Consider the following 18,141-nt stretch of genomic DNA (forward strand, 5'->3'; position numbering starts at 1 on the left):
TTTGTTTTTGGTTTTTCGAGACAGGGTTTCTCTGTGTAGCCCGGGCTGTCCTGGAACTCACTCTGTAGACTAGGCTGGCCTCGAACTCAGAAATTCACCTGCCTCTGCCTCCCAAGTGCTGGGATTAAAGGTGTGCGCCACCACTGCCTGGCGGCTGAATTATATTATAAGCAATCATATTAGCCTAAATGAATTTATTAAATATGAACAGTTCAAGGTTTTAATTACTACAGTTTTGTTATGTTTTATTTTAGGAAGTGATTTGCAGCTGAGTGAGTCTGACAGTGACAGTGAGGACTGAAGCAATATCAAACTATAAAGAAAACATTTGCTAAGATGTGTGAGAATCTGTTTTGTATTAATAAATATTTCTATGTTTTTGGAAAATATGCAACTTTTGCTGAAAAAAAAATAAAGTTGGTTCAGAATTTTCAACTATTTATTGGTATTCTCATGTGTTATCTTTGTTTACTCCTAACAAAACGTTATCACATTTGATAGATGAGAAAACAGATTGAGACATTAGGGAACTTCCCCAGGGATTGTTAATGAACAAGCTGCGGATCAAGTATTCCAGAGTCTATGTCCACTGTTCTGTTTTACCACATGGTTGTCCCAAATTGTGAAATGCTAAAATAATTGATTTATAGTAAGGGCTTGTGGTTTTTATTAGAGTTATGCCTTTCCTATCTGATATTTCTTAAATTATGACTGAACATACTTTAATTCTTGCAAAATTTATACTTTATATAAAACTGAAGTTATATAATTATCCTAGTAGATGTTTTGTGATCTCTTATAATGTTTTGCTCTCAAGAGATTAATTCAAGTATTAAGTATTTCGGTACTTATATTTACAATACTTTTGAATTTGGAGAAAATACAGCTATCTAATTATAGCTGAAAGCTACCAAACAACAGTTTCTTTATTAAATTTAAAGCAGTTTTAAGTTCACAGAAAAACTGGTAAGAAAGTTGGGAGAGTCCTTTTCCCTCTGACCCTCCCTGCCACCTCATGCCAAAGGGGCATTTACTTGCTCTAACTGATAGCTCTCCATTGGTACCTCGTCACCACCAAATCTATAGTTTATAATAGGCTTTATACTTGATGTTGTACACCCTATGGATTTTTCACAAATGTGTACAGTCACAGCATAAATCCATCACTGTATTAAGTATAGCATAGTTTCATTGCCTTAAAAGTCTTGTGTGCACTGCCCATTCTTCAGGCTGGCCTTTAATAAACCTCACTTCTCCTGCCTCATGCCCTAAGTTAGACATGTGTCACTATTACTCCTGGTTCGACATCATATGATACATCACTGCCTCCATAGGCTTTGCCTTTTCCTGATATCCTGTAGTTGGAAACATACAGTATATAGCTTTTTCAGATCAGCTTTCTATGATGACTCAGTAGTCTTACTTCCTTTTAATACTGAATACTGTTCCATATCTGCATCCACCATAGTTTATCAATTTATCTATTGAACCAATATCTTGTTTTCTTCAAAATTTGGCAATTATAAAAAAATCAATGTCATCTGTTCTCACTGGTATTCCTTTAGCTATAATTTATATGCAGTCTTATGTTCTGGCTTTACTTTCTCGTGCTTTCTCAATTTTTCCTTCTCTTTAGTCTCCCTCCCTTAATTTATCTTCATTTTCAGCTTTATTAAGCAATACTTTACTGAAAACTATCATTATATTTTTTTTTGGTTTTTTTTTTTTTTTTGGTTTTTGAGACAGGGCTTCTCTGTGTAGCCTGGGCTGTCCTGGAACTCACTCTGTAGACCAGGCTAGCCTCGAACTCAGAAATCTGCCTGCCTCTGCCTCCCAAGTGCTGGGATTAATGGTGTGCGCCACCACCGCCTGGCCCATTATATCATTTAACTAAAGCAATTTCATATATTAAATGTAGGTAGTAAAACACTCCTAGAATATAAAGTTTTTACTCAAAGTTGTTTTGCTGGAATTCCTTTTGTAACTATAAGAAATGAATGAGCTGGGAAGGCTAGCTCCCAGATTTAGTTTTCTATAATCAAAACAGCTCATTTTGTTTCCTGCTTTTATTTTTCTTGTAAATGAAATATTTTTACTATTTTTTGAGGGGGCAGCATGTTTTGAGATAGTCTCAGTATGCAGCTCAGGGTGGCCTCAAACTCATGATCCTCCTGCCTCACCCTCCATTTCAAGGATTAGGCATGCATCATCACACCCAACTTAAACATCATTTTATTTTAGTTTTTATTCTTTGTATACATTAAATCTTGACCCCAGTTTCCCCTCTCTCCACTACTCCCATTTCCCCACCTCTCCTCTCCCCCAGACCAACTCCTCCTATTTTTCCCTAAGGGGGGGAAAAAAAGAAAAAAAGAGCAGGCTTCGCAGGGATATCCACCAAACACAGCCTAACAAGATACAATAAGACTAGGCACAAATCCTCATGTCACAGCTGGACATGGCAATCCAATAGGAGAAAAAGGGTCCCAAGCACAGGCAAAAGAATCAGAGACATTCCCTCACTCCCATCCCACTGTTGGATGTTCTACCAGAACACCAAGCTACACAACCATAATGTATATGCAGAGTTCCTCGGTCATACGGGGTCTGTGATTATGTCAAACTCTATGAGTCCCTGTGAGCTTGGCTTAATTGATTTTGTGGGTCATGTTCTTGTAGTGTCCTTGACCCCTCTGGTTCCTAGAATCCTTCCTTCCCCTCCTTTGCAGGCTTCCCCTGGCTTCACCCAGTGTTAAACACCATATCATTGAATTCATTTTTATTCTTTATACCCTTCAAGGGGATGAAAATAAGGTTTTTGGTTTGTCCTGTAGTCTTACACTGTCAAAATCAACTCAAAACAAAACAAAACAATCCAGTGTGATCCCAAAATGTGTGGTGGCTTTCTCTCCAGCAAGCAAGCAAGCAATTCTGCAGCAGATGCAAGTTGTATGTCCTTTAATACAATTCACTTTCTGATGCAACCTGCCTGGGGACAGCATCAGATCTCACAGCATGTGGGCCCACTTGAGATGTCAATTCCAAGCACTACATTATTTTACTTTTGTTTAAGACCAATTGGCCATGAATAAAGGCCTCTCTGATCCCTCCTCTTATTCAGTTGCTTAAGTGGCCTACAGACTCATAAGCATATTTTTATGAAAGGTAATGTGAAGAGGTGACAGGCCAAGGTATGAGGAAGGGGTGTGGAGAGTCTATACCCTCCCTGGCCACACAAAGTTCAGCAATCTGGATGTTCTCCAAATCGTGTCCTTTCTGATTCTACAGAGACTTTATTGCATAGGCGTGACTGCAGATAGACTATCCAGATTCTTCGGTATTTCTTCCCCAAGGGCCTGGAGCAAATTCTTCTGAAATTAAGAGGGTCTAATGACCTACTATTATGCAAAGAAGACCAGACTGTGTTTTTATGACCTGCCCTAAGAACAATAGGATAAGATTAAGGTATATTTTTAGACTCTGTGGTCTTCCTTGTCAGAGTGAAATTCTAGTTTCTCTGGTCTGCCTTGAGAGAAATGAAAGCAGGTGTGAGGGGAGGAGGAAAGACAGGAGGAGGGAGGGAGAAAAGGAGGAAAGGAGAGAATAGGGGAGAAGGAAAGAAGAGAGACTGCTTTCTAAGACTTGCTTTGGAGGTTGAAAATATCCTAACATTATCTCATGACTTAGAAGATTTAGAGAATAAGAATTACAGGAGCGCTAGGCGGTGGTGGTGCACGCCTTTAATCCCAGCACTTGGGAGGTGGAGGCAGGCGGATTTCTGAGTTCAAGGCCAGCCTGGTCTACAGAGTGAGTTCCAGGACAGCCGGGGCTATACAGAAAAACCCTGTCTCAAAAAACAAAAACAAAAAAAAAAAAAAAATTACAAGAGCGATGAGCCAAGAGTCATGGATGAAAATCAAAGTATATATATCATAGTATCACAGACACTCTAGAGAGACTAAGGGAAAGAACCTTGAAAGACTTAGAAGCAGTGTGCACTGCAAATATATTGTCCTACACTTACAGATCCATCAGGTAGAGGCTCAGCTCAGCTCAGCAAATCACAACTTCTGCCCAGTCTGAGACTCAGGTAGCGTGTGCTGCTTCTTTTCTACTTCCTGACTCTGGTGTAAAGCCTAGAGCCTTACAGAGAAGGTGATTATAAGCAGTTTCCAGTTTAAACTAAGTTGACAATTGCCAACATGAAAGCTGGAACCAATCAAGTATGGCTAACTAAAGTGATATATTTGTATGGTAAATTTGATGAAATAGAAGGAAAAAAATCTTGCTTCGGGCAACAACATAGAGGAATCTCACCACTAGTAGTATTGAGTAACAGGAAAAGACATAGAAAATGCAAACAGCGTTATTCTATTTACATGAAACTGAGTCGAGGCCAATAAAATCCACGATGATTGAAGACTGGTGATTGCTCTGATGGAGGAGAATTTGCCTGGCAGGCAGAAGGCAAGCAATGGGTATTATTCTTTGAAGAACTTCCAGCAATGAAGTGCTAGAGAATATTTTTTTAACTTATCTGTGTAGTAGGTAGCTGTCTGAATTTCACATATGTAAAAATAAATGGAATTGTATGCTTGTGATTTGTGCAACTAGGTTGTAAGTTATATTTGATTGCAAAGGCCCATAGATTCAATTCAAAAGAAAAGACATTTGCAAGGCAAAGGATGGCAGTGTTAATATCAATAATACTCAAATATATCTTACAGATTTACAAAGGTTAACAATTCAATAAAGAAAAATGAGCAAAAAAAAAAAAGATAGATCACTTGAAAATTTCAAAATCATTTCTTTTGGCCCAGAAATCTCCCTTTTATCAATTGTTTTACAGGTAAATTTAACTCATATGCTCATAGTTGAACTGTATTTGCACCCATATAATTGAAAACCTGTTCATAGATTTATTGACTATTTGGGAAACATCTGTTCGTTCCTTTTAACCATTTTTTATTAATCATCTGTAATTGATTTTTGGAGTTGCTTATATAGTATGGGCACATCATTTTTGATAGATACATTATGAACATTTTCTTGCACTGGGATGTACTTTTTCTTTTTTTTTCTTTTTTCTTTTTTCTTTTTTTTTTGAAACAGGGTTTCTCTGTGTAGCCCTGGCTGTCCTGGAACTCACTCTGTAGACCAGGCCAGTCTCAAACTCAGAAATCTGCCTGCCTCTGCCTCCCAAGTGCTTGGATTAAAGGTGTGCGCCACCACTGCCCGGCTGTACTTTTTCATTCTTAATGGTATCTTTTAACGAACAGTGTTCGTTAATCTTAATATTATGTATCTCATCTTTCTTTTATTATTTAAATCCACAATTTATGAAGAATTGATTTATTTTTTATATAATCTTCAAAAATTTTAGCTTACTCCATGGTTACAAACATCTTTTATGTTTGATTTCAAAAACCTTGATTTTTGACTTTAATATTTAAGTCCTCAACCTATGAAGAGTTGATTTATTTTTTGGTATAAGGAAAAAATCACTGTTCTCCATAAGCATACCCAAATGGTATATTTATTGAAAGCGCCACAACTATCCCCCACCCGCACACTGCAGGATTACCTTTGTTAAAGGCTTAGTATATGTGGATCTTTCTCTGAATTCTGTTCTGTTCCATTGATTGTCTTGTCTATCTTTGTGGCTGTTATTTTGCAATTACTTCATAATAGGTATTGATTAGGCAGTTCAAATCCTCTATAGTTGTACTTCAAAATATATTCTGTTATTCCTGACTTTTTGATTTTTTTTCTTTGAATTGTAGGAATCAAATAGTCATCTTTTACTTTCCTAAAACCTACTGGGATCTTGTGCTACAGATATAAGGGACTACTGACATTTTTATAACATGAGCCTTCCAAATCATGACTATGCCATTCCTCCATTTATTCAAGTTTTTAATTTTCTTTTTCTTTCCCTAATGCTTGATAGCTTCAGGGGTGGGGTCTTCAATATCTTTCATTTCATTTATCTTTTATGTTACTAAGATTGGTATTCTAAGTTCCCTTATCTATTTATTTGTTGCTGGTAATTAAATACAATTTTGTGTGGGGCTCTTATATTTTGGACATTATTAAACACATATTTACTTTTAATTTTATATTTGCTTCTCTTCTCCTACAACTTATTTTAGAGCTCATTTCTATAAGTAACTGAAAACTTTACTCTTCTGTCAAACCACAGAACCCACAAATACCCTTCTCTGGCATTGATGTTTGATTCTGATATTCAGATTCTTCTATTTCTGTTGTCCTTTGTGTCTCTTAAGGGGTTATATTCATTCTATGTCGAAGATATTTTTTCTTATGTATCTCTTAGACCTTCATCCTTCTACTTCAGGCCAAGCCTACTAGAAATAATAGAGTATAAGCAAGCATCTTAATATGCTCTAAGTGATTCTTAGCATCAGAGAAGCTGAATTTACCTAAGGAAAGTATTTATTCTGTGAATAAATGCTGTTATTTTATTGCCTTTATGAAGAGACAAATGTCAGGCTTTGGGCTATCACTTAGTTGGTAGAGTGCTTGCTTAGCATTCACAAACCCCTGAACTGAGTTCAGTCTCCAGCACTACATAAACTGGGAATAGTGGCTCATTCCTGGACTCCCAGCACTCAGCATGCTGAAGGTAGGAGTCGGAGATCAGAGACATTCAAAGTCGTCCTTGACTAAGTAAGGAGATCAGTAAGATCCTGTCTCACATAAAGACAAATTTCTGTGAAATTTGTTCATTCTCTGGAGTTTGGTGATTGGGAACCTCTGGCTGTGCGTGAATTGGTGCATACGGACACTGCTTCATCTGTTCTTCCAAAGTAAACTCCATCTAGAAGTACAAGGGCAAGGCAAGGAAAGCCAGTGACTTAATAAGTCTACTACACTGCACTTGTGCCTCTACTAGGTAACTTGACCAGAAAGTTCTGCCTATTTTAGATTCGGTATTTAACAGAGGTAGGTCAGGAAAGGCAATATTTCCTAAAAGAATAACTACAGATTAACCATTAATGCTACAGGCAGAAGTAAAACTGGATTATTCTTTGGGTAAAGGTTGGTAGGAGAGAAAACAGATGAAGAGTATAATAGAAGCTGAGAGAGCCTGGTCAAAGTCCAAGTTACAGTTTGGGGAGAAAGATTCATTTGTTGAAAAGTCATTTAAACTGTTAATGTAAGAATTTTGCAAGAAATAAGGCCATAGCGGGTTTTTTTTTATCCTCCTCTTACTATTTTCTTAGTTAGCATAGAAAATAATGCATTTTTAAAATGTATTTTAATCTGCTCATATTTGTTCCCCTATATTGTTCTCTTTTCCTTGTTCCGTTCTCAGCTTCCTCTCTTGCATTCTCAAATGAAGTCACTCATCTTGGCATTGCCTGACGTGGTGGGTTAGTGCTCATGATGTAACCCTAAGGTATAGAAAATGTCCTTTATAGCCTTTGGTAATAGTTCCCCCTTTCTTTTGACTCATACCTGCGTGGACACTAGGTTGTTTTGTGCTTCCCTTACCTCTTTGAATTAGCAAAAGTAACACAAGGGGAGTAAGAAGGTAATGCAAGCCGGGCAGTGGTGGCACATGCCTTTAATCCCAGCACTCGGGAGGCAGAGGCAGGCGGATTTCTGAGTTCGAGAGTTCGAGGCCAGCCTGGTCTACAGAGTGAGTCCCAGGACAGCCAGGGCTACACAGAGAAACCCTGTCTCGAAAAACCAAAAAAAAAACAAAGGTAATGCAAGGAGACTGCTCAGACCGTATGACATGCATATGTGGAAATCTCACAGTGAAAGCCAATACTTTTACATAATTGATATGTGGTACTAAATTTTCAAGTTTATACTTATTGAATTCAATGTAGAGTATAAAGTATCTACTGTCACAATGTGTATTCCAGTTGCTTGTCTGATAAGGGACTAAGTCTAGTATTCTAGAGTCAGAATAGTCCATCCACTGAATGTTAAGAACATTTAATGCTTGCAATAATACCTAGAAAACAACTGGTTCATAATTTTTGCACTCATTAAATTTTATTTCTTAATGAATGGATGGTTTGATTTGAAGAGAGAAACTGAAACTACAAAGAGTGACTTTAGCAAGGGCCATTACCAACTTTTTTTTTTTTTTCTGTCATTTTCTTAGCCCTGTATTTTTTACTTAACAGGATTTTCTAGCTGAATGCTCCGATGTTGAAAACCCAAGCCTGGATCATTCTTATTCTCAGATTCAGTTTTGTGGTGACTTTCCTTTTTGTTCAAAGCATTTTGACTTCCTAGCATTCCTATGTTTCAATTTCGATGCCTTCCCTACCTGCACGATCTGCAGACTGACCGCTGATACCTAGCTCCGCTTTTCCTATCTGTTTCTACATAGTGAAAATTCCAGATCTGCCACTTTACTGGCCCTGTGATTTTTAGATAAGTTTCCCGATTGCTTAGAACAATAATTGCAGTATAATAAAGATAGCAGTAAAATGTATAAAAACCAAAGAAAGGTGTGTGTATACATATATATGTAAGTACATATATATGTATGTATAATGCATATACATTAACATGGCACATAATAAGTGCCCAACAATGGCAGATATTATTAACCTAAAATCAACTGTGTTTAAACTGTTGTATCTCCCCCCACCCCCATATCATTAAAATAAGATTCAGGACCTGCAGGGCATGGTGCTCCACCACTGAGCTATATGCCTAGCCACGATGCTGCATTCTTGAGTACTATCTAGTACTCATTTGCAGAGGTATTTTTATTAAACAGATAACCCTAATCAATTCTCTAGCACTGTTTCTTCTCATCTCGTGACTTGTGACGTGGTGTTGTTCTTACTTCCCCATGCGACCCTCTCTTTTCCTATAGCTTCCAGTTCTGCTCTGAGGCAGGCAGCTACTGAAACTGACACCCACAGGGTTAAACCTATTTGCTGTAGCCATCCCTCCTCCCCCTAGTCCCCCTTTTCACTGTAGGCTGGCAGCAGTCCTAACTGCCTACTGAAGCCAAATGCTTGAGGAGAGAGACAGTAAGGAGCCAGCCATGAATCCTTTCCAGAAAAATGAGTCCAAGGAGACGCTTTTTTCACCTGTCTCTACTGAAGAGATGCTGCCTAGACCTCCAAGCCCTCCGAAGAAGTCACCTCCGGTGAGTCCTCAAGTTCCGTCTGTTTGTCTCTGAGAGTAACAGCATACGTAAGTCTTTTGAAGTTCCTCCTTGGAACTTTATGCTGAACTGTATTAGAGCAGAAAAACTACTCTCTCGTGGAATTAGAATTCACCTGAAAATTCTAGTATCTTCTGTTTCGGGAAGGAAGCAACAGGGTGGGTTAGCCAGATTTTTTTTTTTTTTTAAGTTGGGCCCCAGAGTTTTGCTCTATTTCATTGCATATTCCCTGGGGGAGAAAAAGCACTTTGAATGTCCAGGGAGACTTGGCAAGCATTCCTGTCTGGAGAACTGTGTGTGATTGTTCTTTCCTTACCAATACCAAAACTCAGCCTTTAGTTCCCCTTGTGTGCAGAGCCTTCTTTTTTTGGACACCAACAGAAGCTTTGGAATAGACCCACTCTCTGTTACTAAGTGTCCCTACTTTAAAGTGGGAGGTCAGATAGAGGAACAAAGAATAATATTTTGCATGACTTACTCGTTCAAGCACTTCCGAATTTATCACCTCGTTTGATCCTCCTATCATAGTAAAATCCTCTCAGTAGAAAGGCTATAGTAATAATAACCAATTATTTGCTGAGTTCTTAGTATCAACCATGAGGTCAGTATGATTCTTATTTCTTTGAAATAACAGAATTGAAACACAGAGCTGAGTACTGGTGCCATTTAAGTAAGGATTGCATGTTAATCCAATTAGTGAAAGTGTACACAGCTAATATTAAACAAACTCTATATTACATAGTTCTCAAGATGGGAGCTGCAAAAGTAATAATTTTAACTCATTGCAATTTTTAGTCAAGTTGGTATCATGCAGTAACATGTATGTAGAAAGATGACTTATTCATATCTACATGGGTAAAAGGCACACTTTATATATAGTTAATCTTATCTTGTTTAGGGTGGTTAAAGCGAGGTACATACCTATGAAATAAGAGGCAATATAAATCCCATGTTAATGTTTGAAAGTCTCAAGAGACAGGTTATCTTTGTCCCCTTTCCATCTTAGTGGAGCTATAGCTGTGGAAAGAGATTTAAAATAAAACATGATATTTATTATTTTATGTAATGCACGAGATAGCACAGTTATTCTAATGCACAGTTTGAAAATAAAAATCTTGTTGCTGGAGAGATGGCTCAGCAGTTGAGAGAACTTGCTGTTTTTCTAAAGGATCAGAGTTTGCTCCTGGTTCTCAAGTCAGACAGTTCACTACCTGTAACTCCAGCTCCAGAAGACCCAACATCTTTTTTCTGGTCTCTGCAGGCACCCACATACTTAGACTCTCACATATACAAACACATATGTACGTACAAACAAATAAAATTAAAAAGGAAATATTACAGAAGCATGTTAGTAGGAAAGCTGAATACTTAATTTCACGGGATTTCAGAATTTTCTTCCCAGAATTAAGGTGATCAATCAGCTTATATTTAGGAGTGCCTGGCTACCGTTTTGGACTCTATGCCTGAATCTAGCAGACTATTAAAGAGAAGTCATCAAATTGTCAAGATTTCCCCCAGAATGGTGACCATGGCAGATAGGACCAGTCAGTCCCATCTAAGTGAGATAGTGACATCTGGCTCTGACTCCCTGGATATCATGTGCTCAATTTATTCTTAGAAATAATTATGATCATCCTCTTGCCTAGAGCCATAGGCTTTTATTGAGATACTGTGTGGAGATGAGCAGGTCCTGATCAAGGAATGTCTGGCTAGTCCCGTGTTAATAAAGGGCGAAGTAAGATTTGGACTTTATTCTCCCACACCAGTAATATAAGCATGATTAGTATGACAACATATGAAGAGGTCACTACATATGTCATGACAACATTATGAAGAGACCACTGCTTCATGCTAACTGATGCCAACGATTTAAGAATGAGTTTATCAGGACACAGTGGTGTTCATCTGCAACCTGAGCTCATTGGAAACCTAAGGCAGGAAGATCTTAAAACAGAGGCCAGCCTGGGCAAAATGATGAGAACTTCTTCGTATACATAGATTTGAAGATGTGTTTTAGTTGTAGAGTAACCATGTGGTTTAAATGGGGAGAGTGCTCATTTGTCAACCTTTGCTTTTTTGTTGAATAGAAACTCTTCAGCTCCAACTACCCACTCAGCATTGCCTTCATTGTGGTGAACGAATTCTGCGAGCGATTTTCCTATTATGGCATGAAAGGTAATTCTGTGCCCCCAGAGTCTTCTCTGCTTATGTTTATAGCAGCCTAGCCTCCTTTTCATACATTTTGCCCAATCATTTCTGCCTTGGTATAATTGATCCTTTCCTTTGGTCATGATAGTTAATGCCTCATAAAATTTTATTTAATGACTCATGCTGGTTAAGATTTTAAAAGGCCCTCCAGACCAATGCACACCCGATAAGAACATAAGTAGAAAAAGCTCTCATCCTGTAAGTCCCATTGAACTGTATTGTTGCTGGGAAGAAGATGATGAAGGGCCGTAGGAAGCACTGTGTTAAGTTCTCACAGTTTAAAGGATGCTATGGGTGGACAGAGATCAAAGGGATGAGTATTATATTTGTGTATCCAGCATGCTTCATTTACTTTCACTATTCCCTTGGGTCCTACTCTACTGCCCAGCAGTCATCACCCAGTTATTTCCCTAATAGAAATGGTGAAGGCCAGGATCACCTGTAGAGCCCAGAGATCAAATATATTTCTGTGAATCGTTTTGTTGCACCTATCTTACTTTGTCTCCCATTTGTTTTCTTCTATTTCCACCCAGCTGTGCTGACCTTGTACTTCCTATACTTCCTACATTGGAATGAAGACACATCCACATCTGTCTACCACGCCTTCAGCAGCCTCTGCTATTTCACCCCCATCTTGGGAGCAGCCATTGCTGACTCCTGGCTGGGAAAATTCAAGTAAGGACAATGGCAGGACACAGCCTCAGGAACCTCACAAGTTCATTGTCCAGAAAGTTACCCAGAATTCTTAATCGTTTGTCTTCTAGCAAAAAAAAACCCCAAAAAGCAAAAAATACTTATGGCTACGTCAGATACGTACCTCTTCAGGACAGTCAGCACAGAAAATCTACGCCTTTCCATGCTCATCCCCAGGGTTTTCATGTCCATTTAGTACTAAGTTTTCTCTTAATACCTACCTTTAGTCTTCCACTCTGTAGCTTAAGACAAAGCCTCAGTTTATCTCCGTAGGGTAAAGATTGTTTCTCACTGGTAAATTTCTGTCTGTAGAGACGTACTTTGGTTATTTGCTACTTTCCTCACAACATCTCCAGACTCAGTCACCCCACCTCCTTCAGGACCTTAAAGCCCTTTCTTGTCAGAGACTTACAAAGCATTTCTGTTTACAGTCTTTGCCTTTCTGTTGTTTCCTTCTTTAGAATCTATAAAGATTTTACAAGTTAAAATAATAATCTATTTAGCTCAGTTCTCCTGTTTCTAAAAACAGAAGCAGCAGACAAGGTATAAAGTCACAATTGGCCTCTATAACATTGTCCTCATTAGCTAAAGATAAACTTTTGGTATCCGTTGTCTAGTAATATTCTGTGGTTTTGCCATCTGTGGATTTTTCTGAGTTAGTGGTCTCAAAGTACACTCTTTTAACAACGTGACTGTTCACGTTCATCATAAGATATAATGAACTATGTGGGAAAATAAAAGCTTGTATGGTAAAATTAGTATAGAAAAATTCTACATTGTTTGGAAACATTAAAATAATGTTTCCTTAGTGCATAAGTTCTTTTAGTCTCCAATAACTTAATATGAACTGTAAAATCTCCAAGTGAAAGGCAAGTGTGCATTGTTTCCTGAAGTAGTTTGTGTGATATTGTGTTTGTAGACCTACACTTTGATAGGAAGTATCTTTGTCTCACTTCAGTTGCTATGACAAATATCCTGACCAAAAAGAGCAACATAGGAAGGAAGAGATTTATTTAGTTCACCATCCTAAGTTATTGTCATCACCTTGGCAAAGTCAAGGCAGGAACTCAAGCAGCTAATTACATCAGTCCCTGAGCCAGGAGTGGTGAGAGGGTAAGCTCAGCCTTGATTATTTTAACTCAGTAGCCCTTCCCTGTAATATATTCAGGACCGCTGGCCTAAGGAATGGCTCTACCTATAGTGGATTGCGTCTTACTATATCAATTAACATTTATAACATGTGCGTGTGTGCAGACACACACACACACAGATAAAGACCAACCATATCTAGATTATTCTTCATTAAGACTCTTCCCAGGGGATTCTAGTTTTGTCAAGTTGACAGTTGAATCTAACCAACACAGAATTCTGACTGTAAACACCAGTTTACATCTTAATTTGATGTACATGTGCACACACACACATATATTCACATATGTGAATATATAAATGCAATCTCTTCAGAGAGGCATGGTGGGCAAGTGGCTACATTTGTTACTTGTGTAGTAGTAATCTTGAATTCATTCAAATATGGACTGGAATTACACTGAGAATAGAAAACACAAGCTGTGGTCTATTCATTTAATTATAGAACACATTATTTCCCTCCTTTACTCCGCAGTGCTGATACTGCAGTTATATTTTTAGAATAACTTCCTTTGAGATTGAAGAAGTAAAATTTCAGGTTGATGAACAATAGCTTCCTGAATATTCTTCACTTGTACTCTTAACTCAATCTTGCTTGAGTTTTTCTTTAATTACTTTTATTGAAGTGTAATTTACATAAACTACACAAGCCCAGAAGTCCTGACTTTTTACAGAATTATCATCATCACCTAAACTATTTTCTCTAGTTTTCAAATTCTCCCTCAGAGTTAGAATCTTTTCCTGTACTGGAATAGTGTACAAGCTTCTAGTATTTTCAAGTAATCAAACAAAAATCTTGAAATCTTTTCCTACTTTCTTCCTTTTTCAACCACTGCCACGGTTTTCAAAAAAACATGTATTTATTAGCCATTTTCTCTCTCTTTATCATCATTTCTTATGACAGAGAAGTATAACTCAATGTAAAGGAACAAAATTTAATTCAATCCAATCCAAATTTAAGCATTTGTTGACCATCCCTTATTTGTCCAAATGGTCACGAGCATAAGGAGATTAATTATAAGTAATATGTTTTCACTTTGTTAGAGTTCAAATAGCTTTAATGAGGGCAAATCTTGATAGTTTAACAGGAAATGCTGTATACTAACACCAAGTCTTGGGTCTCAGTGGAAAAACATTGAAACAGATGGCTATAAGCTAATGTAAACAGGCAGCTTTTGTGGAAATTTACAAGCCTGAGTAGTCATAGACCTTGTAAATAAGTAGCCTTGGCAGACAATACCAACTTAGATAAGGACAAGCGAGTCATAGGCAGAGTCACAGTGACTTGTCCCCTGAACCTTCACCCAGCTGATACCCGGTTCTAAAGATATCTGTATCCCCCTGAACACCCACACTCCAGTGTCATTCCCTTCCCCACATCCTGCCTTTCTGTGTTTATAACCCCTGTGTGAATGAATTACAATTTAGAAAAAATAAATTATTTAAAAAAAAAACAGGAAATGCTGTAGACAGCCATCTTTTTTCCTCTGCTGGGATTTCTCAAGGCAGTGATGATGACCTCTGTTAACAAATGACAGTGTCCGTGTCTAGATTCTTACTCACTCTGATGTTTATATTTGATAATTCAGCCTGTTCATCATTCCTTGCCTCCTCTAATTCTGTATTTTCCTCATTCTCTTACTGTTATATTTCTGGGTTGGTTTTAATCAGCCTCCACTTTTGCTTTTCATTTACTTCACTCTTTCCTAACTGTCAGATCTCTCTACCAAGCGATACCTCTTGCTTTTCCCTTTCCACAGACTGACTGTCCCTTAGCAAGTCTGGTGTCTAGCTCAGCTATATGCAGACAGCCACTTGGAGTGCTGGAACCTGGAGTTCAAATGCCAGTATGCATTTATGATTGCATATTTCTGTTCACATTGGCTGTCCTTTATCCTAGCTTACTTATGTTCCCACGTTGAATCAGCTATGTGATTCTCCGAGTTCTGACTGTGCAGCAGCACACATGCTCATCCTCCTCAGTCCTGACTCCAACTGACTGCATCAGTCGCCAGCACTTTGTTTTTATATGTATTGTCTCTAGACTAGAAAGAGACACCTAAAATGTTTTCACTGCTGTCTTTTTTCTATAACTGAGCCTAGGGACTATTGTCTAAAACATCATCGAGCCTGAGAACAGGTGTGCACAGTAATGAAGAGGATTTTTATTTGCTTTGGGCCTTGTATTTGTTTTAAACAACACATTTTGGGAAGTTACTTGATATCTCATTCAGACAGGGAATGATTTAAAACTTGGCTAATTTTCCCCTTGTAGACATATGTATGGTGTATGGATGTAAATGTAAGAGCTTCATACACAAGTAGAGTGATGAAAATAGAGCATATATATATATATATATATATATATATATATATATATATACACACACATACACACATATGTTCAAATTAGTTCGTTCCTCGTATCTCTCTGCCTTATTTCCAGTTTCTGTTTTATGCTTGTGCTAACTGTCTCCCCTTGAAGGAGAGAGAGAGAAAAGGAGAAGGAGAGGGAGAGGGAGAGAGAGAGAGAGAGAGAGAGAGAGAGTATTTTTTCAATGTTATCTTGGAGGTAGAATATTTACATTTGGAAGATAGTTTAAACATTCAATAAATGATTTTCTGAACAACTGCTAAAAGCTTTTCTCTGCTTACTGTCCCAGAATCCAAGCTGTGGGCATGCAGAATCCCTAACTCTTGTGTAAGGAGATCTTAAGAATTTAGTTTTATTATTTTTGTGTGTTTGTCTGTGTGTCTGTGTGAGAGAATACCACATGTGGGTGAGTACCTGCAGAGGCAAGGAGGGGGCATCTGGTCCCTTGGAGCTGGAGCTACAGGTGTCTGTCTGTGAACCACCAAATATGACGGGATTCAAACTTGGAAAGATAGCCAGGGCTCTTAACCACAGAGCCATCTCTCCAGCCCTGTTCAGTTTGTTTCTCTCTCAAAATTTAGCATCATCTCCTTGAGGTTTGTGATAACTAGCTTTCTTTGCATTTCTTTTCTTCTTATTGCCTTTCTTTCTATTTTTTCTTTTTATTTCAATGAAGATTCCACCCCCCAGAAAACTAATTTAAGAAGATTAGACATTTAGAATGGGAAAGCCCCAAGTTGAGATTCCTGGTACCTCTAGGGACTTCCTGGCACCTTCATTACATTCTTTACATTTGACACTCACATAAAACACTTTAAAATGATAAATACAAACTATATAATTCTGAAGGTTTATTATAGCATTAGCATTTTATTTATATGATAATACACACAGTTTACATTTCACTTATGGTAATACATGTAGGGAGGATAAGCAATATTGTGTCATGTCAGTGTATAGAGGTCTACATATGTTCTTATTGGAATTCCATAATGTGCTACTTATTTGCTTTTGCAAGTCTATTGGAAAAAATTACTTAACAGATATTTTTTTACCAATTACATGATTTTTATCACTGAACAGCTCAAGTCCTTTGTACTCCCTATTTTTGGTAAATTATCTATGTGGAAATCACCCTGGGGTTTACAGTTAGCCCAAGTCTCCAAGTTACCCAGATTGAATCTAAAATCCCTTTGACTCTCTTTACATCTCAGTGCTTATTGAAAGTTTTTTGTATTAGCACTCCTAGTTACTTGGCATTCACCTTTCTTCTTCCTCTTCCTCCCTAGAGCTAAGAGGCATTTCTTGAGCAAAAAGAGCAAGTGGGGGTATCTTGTTCTATTGATTGAAACATCACTGTGCTTGCTGCAAATCCTCCTAGTTCCTGTCATGTCTGTATAGAAGTAGGGTCGCTCTGTGTACAGAGCTGAGCAGAGAGCAGATCTGGGAAGAGAACTAGAAAGAAACAGCTGCACCCTCCGAGCAAGACGCTCCTGATGAAGAGTCACACTCCCTTTCCCTCCTCTGTGTACGCCCTCCGCCATCGTTCCTGTTTCCCGGTTCATTCTCTCCTCCTCCACTGCAGTCTCCTCCTCTGTTTACTGGGAACAGGTGAACAAGTCTCTGAATCATAGACTGACCGATTTAACTTTCTTCACAGGACAATCATCTATCTCTCCCTGGTATATGTTCTTGGCCATGTATTCAAGTCTTTGGGTGCCATACCAATACTGGGAGGAAAAATGCTACATACGTGAGTAAAATCATGGAAACCACTGAGCCGCCTTCCTTACATTAGGCAGGTATATGTCTCAGAGAGTCATTACAGGTGGCTTTCCACTTTATATCAGAAATTCTCCTCTATTTTCCTTTTTTTTTGTTGTTTTTTTTTTGTTTGTTTGTTTTTTGTTTTTCGAGACAGGGTTTCTCTGTGTAGCCCTGGCTGTCCTGGAACTCACTCTGTAGACCAGGCTGGCCTCGAACTCAGAAATCCACCTGCCTCTGCCTCCCAAGTGCTGGGATTAAAGGCGTGCGCCACCACTGCCCGGCTTTTATTTTCCAATGTATAATTTTACTGCCAAACTTATTAAAATCAAAAAGGTAACAAGCAACAAAACCCTTTCTTACATTACCAGGTCTCGGTTTTTATTAAGTAAACATTTGAAGACAAGTAGAATGGCTAATTAGTATACTTTTCATAAAAGCTCTTCATGTGCTTGAAAGTAAGAAAACCTTTTATAGTTTCTTTCACTTACTCATCTATTTATTTACTTACATTAGAAAAGTCATAGCCAAAGTTTGGGGTATGTCTATGTATGTGTAGTTCTATATATTACCATTTTATTGTCTCTCTTTACTTCAGGTATGTATATGTGTATGTTTATATGTGTGTGTATATATATGTATGTATATATATCCAATTTAATACACACACACACACACACACACATATATATATACACTCTGAGTTTATTTTCTTTACTTTATTTGAAATGTAATAAACACCAAATACCTTCTTATCACTGTTCCATAAAACTTATTGATGCCATTCCTA

At 37.9% G+C, this 18,141-nt stretch overlaps 2 protein-coding genes across 8 annotated transcripts in view; both read left to right on the forward strand.

The window, feature by feature from the left end:
* Eaf2 (ELL associated factor 2) overlaps positions 1 to 440 on the forward strand; it is an 89,242-nt gene extending 88,802 nt beyond the window's left edge. For all 6 annotated transcript variants that reach the window (XM_028752313.1, XM_028752312.1, XM_028752310.1 and 3 more), the window contains one exon: positions 255 to 440. In XM_028752313.1, coding sequence (XP_028608146.1) covers positions 255 to 301 — 47 coding nt within the window. In that variant the 3' untranslated portion in view covers positions 302 to 440. The remainder of the gene's footprint in view (positions 1 to 254) is intronic.
* An 8,073-nt stretch (positions 441 to 8,513) lies between these two features.
* The window catches only part of Slc15a2 (solute carrier family 15 member 2), a 29,950-nt gene continuing 20,322 nt past the window's right edge, over positions 8,514 to 18,141 (forward strand). Inside the window, exons 1-4 of one of the 2 annotated variants that reach the window (XM_028752258.1) lie at positions 8,514 to 9,148; positions 11,254 to 11,341; positions 11,908 to 12,049; positions 17,248 to 17,340. In XM_028752258.1, the coding sequence (XP_028608091.1) occupies positions 9,011 to 9,148; positions 11,254 to 11,341; positions 11,908 to 12,049; positions 17,248 to 17,340 (461 nt within the window). In that variant the 5' untranslated portion in view covers positions 8,514 to 9,010. The remainder of the gene's footprint in view (positions 9,149 to 11,253; positions 11,342 to 11,907; positions 12,050 to 17,247; positions 17,341 to 18,141) is intronic. The other variant, XM_028752259.1, reaches the window with a different exon arrangement.

This window comes from Grammomys surdaster, unplaced genomic scaffold, assembly GCF_004785775.1.
Source record: "Grammomys surdaster isolate TR1022 unplaced genomic scaffold, NIH_TR_1.0 125889, whole genome shotgun sequence".
In the NCBI taxonomy this organism is placed as follows: Eukaryota; Metazoa; Chordata; class Mammalia; order Rodentia; family Muridae; genus Grammomys; species Grammomys surdaster.